This window comes from Rhamphochromis longiceps, linkage group LG13 (assembly GCF_057381845.1).
Source record: "Rhamphochromis longiceps isolate RC_006_pf linkage group LG13, R_longiceps_female_GT1.1, whole genome shotgun sequence".
NCBI lineage: Eukaryota > Metazoa > Chordata > Actinopteri > Cichliformes > Cichlidae > Rhamphochromis > Rhamphochromis longiceps.
In genome coordinates, this window is record NC_140569.1 from 39,285,554 (window position 1) to 39,297,389 (window position 11,836).

At 42.3% G+C, this 11,836-nt stretch overlaps 1 protein-coding gene across 1 annotated transcript; it reads right to left on the reverse strand.

Moving 5' to 3' along the window:
* Window positions 1-1,056: 1,056 nt before the first annotated feature.
* Window positions 1,057-9,611, reverse strand: degs1 (delta(4)-desaturase, sphingolipid 1). The gene is made up of 3 exons (XM_085427238.1): window positions 9,374-9,611; window positions 2,917-3,659; window positions 1,057-2,389 (listed from the first exon to the last, which is right to left on the reverse strand). Exons 1-3 carry the CDS (start codon window positions 9,453-9,455, stop codon window positions 2,243-2,245), a joined length of 972 nt encoding a protein of 323 aa, XP_085283364.1. The 5' UTR covers window positions 9,456-9,611; the 3' UTR covers window positions 1,057-2,242.
* Between the last annotated feature and the right edge of the window lie 2,225 nt (window positions 9,612-11,836).

An 11,836-nucleotide genomic window follows, 5' to 3' on the forward strand; every position in this document is an offset into this window, starting at 1 on the left:
GCACACCGACTCTACGAGCCGCTGCTTTGTCTTTGAAAAACGAGCTGAGAGGCTTAAAAATGCAACAGCGTGGGTGCCGACTAAACGCAGCAGCACAGCTCTGATTACTACAAGGCAGAGGAGTACTTACTACTGCATCGCTATAAATTATATTGTAGAAAAAGGTGGGGGGGGGGGGGTTGCAAATGAATTTAACAGGGAAGCCTTTAAACATTCTGTATTCAACATAAAACTGTAAAACGTGTCAGGTTAATGCTGAACGTGCCAGCCCAGGACACCCACACTAAGGGGTTCTTCAACTCAAAAGGTTAATACATTCATTTTGAATTACACAGAGCACCAGATTCACATGGAAGACGATGTCAGAAGGTCGCTGCTGAGGAGGCTGGCTCGTCTGAGTGCTTTATCAAAGCATGCTGATGAAGGCTGCAAAGGAAGTGCAGCAAGAGGTGCTCAAGCAACAGCGCTGACTGAAGGGAAAGTGTCAGCTCAGGAATTTGTATTGAGACTGCTGTCAGTGGGAGGAGAGGGACAGGCACTGCAACGGTCTCACAGGCGATATCAAGCCAGCCCTGAACCAAAGAGAAACAACTGGCCTGTAGTTTAGTGCTCCAAAGTCCTCTTCCCACATCAAAGTCATTTCTTTTTTTAAAGATTTACTTTTGGCCCTTTTCCAGACACCCTCAATATATGCAGTGAAGAGTGACAGGACAGTAGAGATTGGGCGGAACAAAAACCCATGCCGGCCGGCCGCCTCCCCATCCCAGTGAGCCAAACCGGCGCCCCACATGAAAGTATATTTCTAAATGGAAACTTGGAGGTGTCTAAAGTGCCAAAACTACCAAATGCTTTACTAACTGGCGTGGGGATCATTTTTTAGTTTTCACTCTTTTCCATTTCTATATTTATATACATATAAATAAGTGTTCAAGGTGCATTCTCTTACTTTGCTTCCATAAGCTGTAAAATCAGACAATGGATTTCTTTCTTCAAGTTTATCACTGGCTAAAATGAGCAGCCACCTGACACACAGAGAGGACACGAAGGACCAAGACGTTTGTTTTCCAGAGTTTAATGTGACGCTGGTCTCTTTAAGGAGGAAGCAAACAGTGTGAAACATACAGCACAGTACAGAAGTGACAGGCCTGCTCCAAGCACACAGCACAAAACAGTGAGTGCACTCCTCTGCGTTTTACATCCAGAGATGTCCCACAGTGAAATCATAACAGCACCACAGTCGCCTCAGTACTGTCCACCTCATTCAGTTCAACATAAGTAAATGTGCAGGCTTAAAACATAAAGTAAAGCTAATTGTTTTAACACTTTCATCTTTTAAAGTCTTGCTCAAGAAGCAATCAACTGAGTTAAGATCACAATCATGGAAAACAAAGCTCTGGTGATCAGTTACATATGCATGTCACAAGCTCAGACATTTTCAGTCACAGGTTGGATCTTGTTGAGGATGGGCCGGGAGCCATTACAGGCCACAAAGTGTGAACATCTAAATTTCGCTTTTATGTTGGCTTTAAATGTGCATAGATGCATCACTCACAAGAAATTCAATTTATATGGAAGGAAGTTACATTTAAATACACTGTGTTTGAGCTCTAAAGTGGAGAAGAAAACATCTGGTTGGATCCAGCTGCTTTGCACAGCCAGCTGTGATGCTTTACTTCAGCAGAGGAATCTGTGGGGCTGGCTGCACAAAGACCTCATACTCTAACAGTTCGACTAGCGGGACAGGACGCAGACATGGAAGTTGCAGAGATCACTCCGTTAAAAAGGAAGTCCAGTCTGAATGAAGCCTCTTTGTAACAGCAAGGGTGTGTCAGAGAGAAGTGCTGCATTGTGTTAGCCCTGGGTGGACTGGCAGCCCGCCCCGGAGTTACCCTACCCCCAGTATCCGCACACAGGCTCCAGGGCCCCCACCACCTGACTTTGAGAAGCACTCAGGAAAAGTATGAATGAAGCTTTACTTTTTCGGATATCTGAACCGATTCATAGCTGTTCAGATATCAGGTCTCTGTGCAGCCATTCCTATATTTGTTCTCGCTCTACAACACCAACAAATTAAAGCCCAGCACCACCCGTTTTTGGACCCGTTCTGTGCACACTCAGCACCTCATCCCTCTAGTCAGTTTAGCCCACATGTGGAATGCACTCATCTGCAGAAGCTGTTAATTTTTTCAAAGTGGAAAGGCTGCCTTTACAGCGGACACACAGCAGTGTTCCCACAGTGGAGTTACTCCTGTTTGACCTCTCCCTTCAGCTTTCTCTTGATTCGTGAATATGGGCTTATGGTATCGTCCATGATGAAGTCATATAGGACCTTCACCCAAGATGTGTACTGAGGCAGGTCAGCGTAATACTCTGCAGCAATTTCCTTTACCTGAAAACAAAACACAAGGAATGGACACATCACAACTTTCTCCATTTACTCACTATACAATTTTCTTTCATGCTTGAGACATAATGATTTTACTGTTTCTGCACAAATTACACTGGTGGTGGTGAAATCAAACTCCTGTGAAAGCCTGCTGCTCACAGATAACTTCATGTTCCTTTAGGATTTTCAATGCTGATTTCAGTTTCTTTCATATCTCAGGTTACAGAGGGGCAGGGATCCTTTATTGTTCTCCTGAGTACATTCAATCACAATATTCTGTATAATTTTAATATTGAACCAAATCAAATCATGGAGTACAGCTTTACTGTTCTATTAGGCAGGTTTTATGCGACAAATCTAGTTCTCGGCTGAAGAATGTTTTTAACCATTGCAGTTTCTCTCTCAGAACGACTGCCTAAACCATCTGTTGACTTTGCATGTGTACACAACAATGTGACATTAGCAGGGAACTAACTCCAGTGGTCAGAATGTGTGGGTAACAACCTGCACTGTCTCTGAACTTTACTCACCATGGGCAGCCTGCGTCCTGGGATGCTGGGGAAGTCATGGTGCTCATTGTGGTAACCCACATTGAAGGTGAGCAGATTGAGAGAGCCGTAATAAGAGTAGGTCTCGTGACCCTTCAGGAACATGTAGTGCTCAGCTATGAAGTGGCCAGAAATTGGATGCAAGCCCATTCCCAGCATGGAGCCAGCCAACATGTAGACCACAGGCTTAGCCCCCCACAGCCAGTAGAGCAGAACATTGAAGGTGACCTGGAAAGCCACATTGGTCATCTCAAGCTGAGTGATGGGTTTAGGGTTAATGCAAAGGGGCCGTATAGCATAGAAAAGTGGCTGCAGAATAATCCAGATAAACTTGCGAAAGCGAGTGCAGAAAAACCAGCCTTCAAAATCAGTGGGGATATCTACATCAATCCCATCTCCACCCAGGTAGCGATGATGATCCAGGTGATAGCGTTTGAAAGATGCAGAGTAGGGCAGGCCGATCGGCAGGTTGGCAAAGATGGCAAAGTAGCGGTTCCACATGGCTTTGTTATTTCCAAATGCTGTATTGTGGGAGATCTCGTGAATAGCAAGGGTCATTGAGTGGTTGATGCAACTGCCAAATGCATAAGTCCAAAACAGAACCCATTTCCAGTCCAAGTCCTTGACCAGGTAGAAAGCTACAAACTGTATCACCACCATCATGCACACGATCCACTTCAACCTCGGGTCAGGACCCATCAGCGTTTTGATTTTTGGATATTTGGCTGCAAGATAAACACAGGAGACTCAAAGTCAGTTCAGTCAACATTCAAATGCTGAAAAGAAGACAATTGCAACCTCCGAGGTAAAGCTGCGCTCCTAATTAAACGTTACACTCTTCGTACAAAGTTGTAGACAATGATATCCTTGAATTAAGACCATTTATGAATTTGGAACACATGTACCCTTGTTAAATTTGAAAAACACTAGTGCATTTTGCTAATCGGTCATTTAAAACTGCTGCCATAAATAGTATTTCGATCTTATTTTAATGGCTGACTCAAGAATAATAAACACTTCAGGACACTTTAAGAGACTTGCTGAAGACAGTGTTTCGCTCAAGCCTTTTCCACAGGTTCATGTGATTAAACATGTTTCATTTACATTAAAGCATCACATTTTTTTCATAAAAAAAAAAGCATAGATTACAAAACCAAATTTGGTCAAGGCAATGTTAAAACAGCAACAACCCCCACCACTTAATTAGTGACCTGGGTGTCGATTCTCTCTGTATCTTCCTGTCCTTTCATAAAACCTTTGACCCCAACACCACAAAGCTAATATCAGAATCAGAATACTTTATTGATCCCTGGGGGAAATTATTTTTTTGTTACAGTGCTCCATTATAAACCAACATTAAGACAAGACAGACAATACACTAACTAAGAATAGTACAAAATATATATATATATATATATATATATATATATATATATATATATATATATATATATATATACATACATACATAAGTCACTCATAAATAAATAGCTGGAAAAGAAACATGTGTAGTTGTAGCAGCAAACAGTGTGTTAAGTGGATGCGTTGTACAGGGAGATGGCCACAGGCAGGAAAGATTTCCTGTGTCGTTCAGTGGTGCTTTTCGGTAATCTCAGTCTCTCACCGAACGAGCTCCTGTGACTGACCAACATGTCATGGAGTGGGTGGGAGGTGTTATCCAACATTGTCTTTATCTTGGACAGCATCCGCCTCTCCGACACCACCTTGAGGGAGTCCAGCTCCATCCCCACAACATTGCTGGCCTTACGGATCAGTTTATTGAGTCTGTTGGCATCTGCTGCCCTCAGCCTGCTCCCCCAGCATGCAACAGCATAGAGGATCGCACTGGCCACCACAGACTCATAGAAAATCCTCAGCATTTTCTGGCAGATGTTGAAGGACCTCAGTCGCCTCAAAAAATAGAGACGACTCTGGCCCTTCCTGTAAAGTGCTGTGGTGTTTTTAGCCCAGTCCAGTTTATTGTCAATGTGAACTCCAAGGTATTTATAGTCCTCCACAATGTCCACACTGACCCCCTGGATTGAAACAGGGGTCAAGTGTTTCCCGGTCTTCCTGAAGTCCACGATCAGTTCCTTGGTCTTTGCCACGTTGAGCTGCAGATGATTCTGCTCACACATGTGACAAAGGAGTCGACCACAGCCCGGTACTCTGTCTCATCATCCCTGCTGATGCATCCAACCACCGCAGAGTCATCAGAAAACTTCTGAAGATGGAGGTCTCTGTGCAGTGGCTGAAGTCTGTGGTGTAGAGGGTGAAGAGGAAGGGGGAGAGGACAGTCCCCTGTGGTGCCCCTGTGTTGCTGATCACCTTGTCAGACACACACTGTGGGAGACGTACATATTGTGGTCTTCCTGTCAGGTAATCAACAATCCAGGACACCAGAGAAGCATCCACCTGCATCGCTGCTAACTTATCACCCAGGAGGGTCGGCCTGATGGTGTTGAAAGCACTAGAAACGTCAAAAAACATGACCCTCACAGTGCTCGCCGGCTGGTCCAGATGGGTGTAGACACGATTGAGCAGGTAGATGATGGCGTCCTCAGTTCCGAGACGAGGCTGATAAGCGAACTGAAGGGGATCCAGGTGTGGTCTTACTATGGGTCGCAGCTGGTCCAGGATGAGCCTTTCCAGGGTCTTCATGATGTGGGAGGTCAATGCCACGGGCCTGTAATCCTGGGGGCCACTGGGACGTGGCGTCTTTGGTACAGGGACGAGGCATGATGTCTTCCACATCACCGGGACCCTCTGCAGACTCAGACTCAGTTTCAACTCATTGGCTCTATTCTCACCTCCCTCAGCTCCCCTGCTGTTGGTTGGCCTGAATCCAGTGATGGTCTTCATGCCCCTCCACACCTCTCTCATGCTGTTCTGCTGGAGTTTCCACTCCAGCTTCCTCCTGTAATTGTCCTTAGCCTCTCTGATCTTGTCCTTTAGTAACACCTGGATCTTCCTCACTTCCTCTTTGTTGCCCCCTCTGAAAGCCCTCTTCTTCTTGTTGAGGAGGGCTTTGATGTTCTTAGTCACCCACGGCTTGTTATTTGGGTAACAATGAACAGTCTGAGCTGGAACAATGGAGTCGGTGCAGAAAGTTATGTAGCCTGTGATTAGGGCTGCCACAAACGATTATTTTGATAGTCGACTAGTCACCGATTATTTTTGCGATTAGTCGACTAATCAGATCATCATCCATTGGACGTACAGCGTACAGCTTATTGCACCAGCAGCATCTGGTCTTATATAACTATCATTAGCTTACAGCTTGAAGTGTTTGTGCTAACTAAAAATAAAGACAAGATGGTAGTTTATTAATTTTTAATGAAATTTGCAGATTGTTTCGGTGAAGTTTAATAAACTCCTTGCTTTCTAAAATATAACAGGACACCGGAGTATATTCTCCAGCGTCTCACACTTCTGATAATCAGCTGTCTGCTTGACAGTTTTAGCTGTGCAAAAACTATAACTTTAATCTCAGCCAAACCGATTTACTCAGGAACAAATAAAATACTAAAGAAAGCCAAACAATAACATTTTTAAGTTATCTAAGTGACTTATATATATGTTTAACCTGACTAGCGAAAGACGGCGGTGGGTTTGAAAACGATTTGCCGGGAGTCCGGTGTTCTCACGGCTCTAGTTAGCCTTGCCCCCGCCAAGCTAACGAGCTAGTGGGTAACAGACGTCTCCGAAAACGTCGGAGCGCTTTTGAAAATACGTGGTGTCTTGATAAACTGAGCAGATATTTGAGGTTTCCACAGCTACATTCTCGCCTGAAAATATGTTAAACGTTTATTTTCTGACCCAGAAAGAATAATAAGAGTAAAGTTAAAACTACTAGCTGCCGCCATTGTTGACAACTGCGCTGGGCTGCGCTATGAATTCTGGGACACAGCTTCTTCTTCTTCGGGGTTTAACGGCAGCTGGCATCCTTGTACGTGCAGTGCTGCCATCTTCTGTTTCAGTCCGTTATTACACTCTTAAATCCTGCTACTCATTCCTGCGTCCTTTGTGATCTTACAAAGCTTCAAACGATGCGTCGACTATTAAATTAGTTGTCGACGATTTTAATAGTCGACATAATCGTGACTAGTCGACTAATCGTGGCAGCCCTACCTGTGATACACTCAGTAAGCCCATTGATGTCCTCGGCGTGAGGCTCACAGAGTGTTTCCCAGTTGGTCACCTTGAAACAGCCCTGTAGTTCTGCTAAGGCCTCCTCTGACCACCTCCTAACAGTCCTGGTGGTCACAGGTTCCCTCCTCACAATTGGCACATAGCGGGGGGTGAGGTGAATCAGGTTATGATCTGACCTACCAAGTGGGGGGAGGGAGGAGGAGCTGTATGCATCCTTGACGTTAGCATACAGTAAGTCTAAAATTTTCTCTCCCCTGGTAGTCATGTTTTATAATCATGATACATTTGTACCTACATGACAGATGCATTTCAAAAATCCAAAAGATCCAGTTTAACATGTAAAGACAAACAGACTAGTTATAAACCCCAAGACTTATGGAAAAATACCCTTTGAAAGGTTATTGTACATAATTAGAACTATGCCTTGGGGGGACAAACTGAATTTATTTTGTGAAAATAAACATAATCAAAGAGATCTCCTTAGCTTTAGTCTGCTAAAGTATGTTACTACACCTTGCCTGATGGCGCTTTGATGGACAAGTTTATTGAGTTTACTAGAGCCTACAAGACTGAAAGCCAACGTTCAGCATATGACCTACAACACAGAAATACTTGAAAAGACTAAAACTAACACTGAAACTAATACTTAAACTAAAACTCAATGTGCTGCAATGGATTAAGTCCACAACTTAATCTGACTGAACTCCACTGACGTGCAATGAAAGGTGCAATAGAAATAAAATGGATTAAAAATTTGAATGACTCAAACCTTTAACAACCTCAGTCAAAACAAGACGAAAGCCAGCTCAAGCCACGTAAGTATAAGCTGTTGACTCATTTCAGATTCACTCAGGTTAAAAGAGCAAACTCACAGGGCCTCCAGGCTACATATATTTGCACAAAACGTGGGACCTTACAGCAGAGAGATGTGTCTCAACACATCCTGTGTCACACCATGCTGCCTCCACTACTAGAGCAAGATGGCTCTCAGAGGGAGGGACCTGAGACCACATACAGTTAAGCTCTTTACAAGCAAATATGTATGGACATACAAACTACATTGGACCAAGTAGCCAATATTTAGTAGGGGCACAATTCACAAAGTTTGGAGGTATATAATCGCAAAGACCTTGCAATATGTGACATAAAAACAACTTGTCTGTGAAGGTTCTCAGTCATAAAAACAACTTAAAATGCTGTAAGGAAAAAAAACTCAGTGAACTTAAAGTATTGTGAAATCTCTGTGTGAAAGTGTGACTCTCCTCAGTGAAAAAGACACTAGAAATGCAAAAGAAACACTGATCACTGTCCTCTTGGTCCAGTGGCTAAAGCAGACCACCTGATTCAGAGAAAAAGGCACTTTGACACAATGAACGCTTTGTGTGTTTGAAAGAAGAAAAGCAGCATTCAATGTGAGTCAGCTGCCTATAGTTACTAATGTGAATCATATATGTAGAGAGAGAGACATCATGGTTCTGATTATTTAGTTTTCGAGCTAAAATGCAAAAAAGTTTATGTACGTCTTTCAGTTTCATGTCACGATAATTCATTATCTTTGGGTTTGAACTCTGAAACAAAAAAACAAACAAAAAAAAAAGAGTCCTTGGAAATTAGCTATACCACTTAAACTACAAACCAGAACAAACTTTAAAAAAAAAAAAAACCCAATACGTACGGAGCATACTGTAGTTTTTATACTGGCTATTGTCAAATTGCAATACTTTTCCTTTTTTGTTTGCAATGCTTTAACTATACCAAGTGTGGGGCGAGAATGTGATATAATATGTGCGTTTAACGCTTAAAATCTGCCCCCAAAGTCAACAAACCACTCCTGACAGAGACAGAGACACTCCTGTGTCAAACCGTTACTGCAGTTTTCCCAAGAGAAACTTAGGGAGTGGCACATAACCACTGCGAGAACTCCCCATTTGCTAGCCTCACATAATATTAGTTGGGTCGAATGGCCTAAATAGCTGGAACTTCCTTGTGTGCGCGAGCGCGTGTCCATGTCAAATTGTGTAACTGAACGATAGTGGTTCTCACTGTGGGTTAAATATTGAGCAAAGTTGGCCTGATAGCTAACATATACGGGTGCATAAGGAACCGTTAGCTTGAAACTAATTAGCAACTTACCGTTGCTTAAAACTACTCAAAAAACTAAGCCTTTATGGTGTCGGGGTGTGCAATTAGACGGTTTAACGAAAGTTAGTCGTCAAAAGCCAAACTTGGTTATACCTTTGTTAACTATGGATTTATGCGCAATTTGCTAACGGATAAGCTAGCTCACCCAAAATCGCTTTTCTCCTGTCAGCATGCGGCTGGTCCGTATAAACCCATTCGTAGTCCTCACGGGCGACTCGGTTTCCCATCTTTGTGACTACTGTAGTGAGAGGTTTACAGCACTTCTCCAAAAAGTAATAGCACAAGGTCGTTTCTTTAAAAGAAACTTCTTTGCCTCCCTTCCTTTCGTCTTTGATGGCCCGACGCTGACGTGCGCAAAAGCCGGCAGGCTGCAGACTCCGCCCCCCGGTGGCCTGTCGTTACGTAACAGCGAACACCGTTACGTGACGACAACCTTGTTTTAAGGCTGTTGCTATGTCAACAAACTAACATTTCAGCGAAACATATATTTACAGAATATATCTTGAGGGTTTTTTGTTTTTCTTGAGTTAGCACCTCAAAAATCGTCAAACCTCTTGACTTGGAGTGAAAATAGTTCACCGCATACCTGAGCAAGTTAAATAACTGAGATTCTTTTATTCTCCAGTTGTGTGTTCATATCCTTTTTAAAAGTGACATTAAATTAAACTGTTGTGAAATGAAAATGTGACAGTAAAAAACAAGTGTAAAACAGGACATTCTCTGAGCAGAAATACTAAGGCTTTGAGCAGGGCCGTGCAGAGATGTTTGAAGGGGCATGTGCTCAAAGTTAAAAGAGGGCACCAACAACCAGGCTGAACCTCCATTCATCAAGAATCTAATATGGAATCACATCTTACTATATCACTGTCATCAGCAGTGTTGGTCAAGTTACTTGAAAAAAGTAATCAGTAACTAATTACTGATTACTTCCCCCCAAAAGTAATCCCGTTACTTTACTGATTACTTATTTTCAAAAGTAATTAATTACTTAGTTACTTAGTTACTTTTTAAAAACACGATTTACAACCTGAAGAGGTGAAAAAGCGATAGATCTTTCAGCCCAATTCTACTTTTTCTGCATAATCCATCATACAAATGTAATCAAATGGAAAAGTCTCTTTTTAAAACTTGTTTTATTAGTTTTAATCTTTTAATTTTATGCATCAAGCAAAAATTTAATTATATGCAACATTCACTGACTGGAACAAATTTATTTAATATTTAAACCTATTTTCTGCACATTCCAGCACATAAAATAATTTTTTGTGTGTGTTTACACTCAGTCTTTCAAATAGATGCAAGTAAAACACAGCAGAAAATAAATAAAGTCACAGACTCAGCGGTCCTGTTGCTCTATTTTCACCTGTAAAGCAGGAGTGGGGTAGGCGGAGGTTTACCCTGGTGCAGGTGTGCCGCGGTCAGTGGAAGAATCCGCGAGTTTCTCTGTGAGTTTCCCATTACGTGGTAGCTACTCGGTGCTTGTTGGAAGTTTAGGGGTTTTTCGCTGTAAAAAGAAGTTTTCTTCCCACGCACAGCGGACACTAATGTTTTTGTCACTTTTTATGGAATCAAACTCAAAGTAAGGTCAGTACTTCCACGCTTTAAACGCTGCACGCTCATACTCTCTCTGCACTCGATATATGATCCATTGTTGATCTGCACACAGCTGTTGACACGAACGTCGCACTTGCTTACCTCACTGTCATGAGACATTCTTGCAAAAAAAAATCACGGTTTTAGTAACGCAGTAATGCAGCGTTCCTACGGCAAAGTAATGGTAATCTAATTACCGTTTTTGCAATAGTAATCCCTTACTTTACTTGTTACTTGAAAAAAGTAATCGGATTTACAGTAACGCGTTACAAGTAACGCGTTACTGCCCATCTCTGGTCATCAGGCAGGGACAATGCAAAGCAAATGTAGCCTATGTTTTACCTGATGTGTAAAATGTTGCTGTTGAGCAGTTGCTGCTGCTCCTGCTGCAGATAGTGCTGGAGGGGTGGGGGCGATCTCAAAACATTAAACAAGTGTTTTAGATAATAATAAACTTCAAAGACTATTCATACGGACATACTTACTAGTACATATCATCATCCAGAGTAAAGTCACAGAGAAGCGTGTACTCACCTTTGCTGTTGTTGCCACTTTGTAAAGTTTGAGTTTCTAATGAGGGTCAGTGTTGCCAGATTGGGTTGATGCTCTAATCCAGCCAGATGTTGTCTATCAATCAAACATAACCATTAAATAGCAGACCAAGCATCACTGCATTAAACACAAAAGAACAGTAAACTGGGTTTGCCAGCTGAATGACTGACTGTCTTTGCATCAGAAATGATTAAATGTATATATTTGTAGTTTCACTTTATTTATTCATATACTGCTGTATTTAAATGTTGTATTTAAATGCAAGTCAAACTTGCATCAGCACAACTAAATTCTCCACCTGTCCCTAGCAGCCAGTGGGAACACAGATGAAGGGAACGCTGGTTTAAGGTGCTTCTGAATTCTGAAAAAAAAAAAAATTCTCAACAGGTTCTTCATCAATCAGCCTATTATTGCTTCATACATCTGCTTTTTTTAAAAATCCGTAAGGGACTTTTAAGAGCCA

Coding starts and splice junctions, on each gene's coding strand:
- degs1 (XM_085427238.1), bottom strand. CDS start 9,455: ATGGGAAACCGAGTCGCCCGTGAGGACTACGAATGGGTTTATACGGAC. Junction 3,660..9,373: donor CAGGAGAAAAGCGATTTTGG/GTGAGCTAGCTT, acceptor TTTATCTTGCAG/CCAAATATCCAAAAATCAAA. Junction 2,390..2,916: donor CAGGACGCAGGCTGCCCATG/GTGAGTAAAGTT, acceptor TTTTGTTTTCAG/GTAAAGGAAATTGCTGCAGA.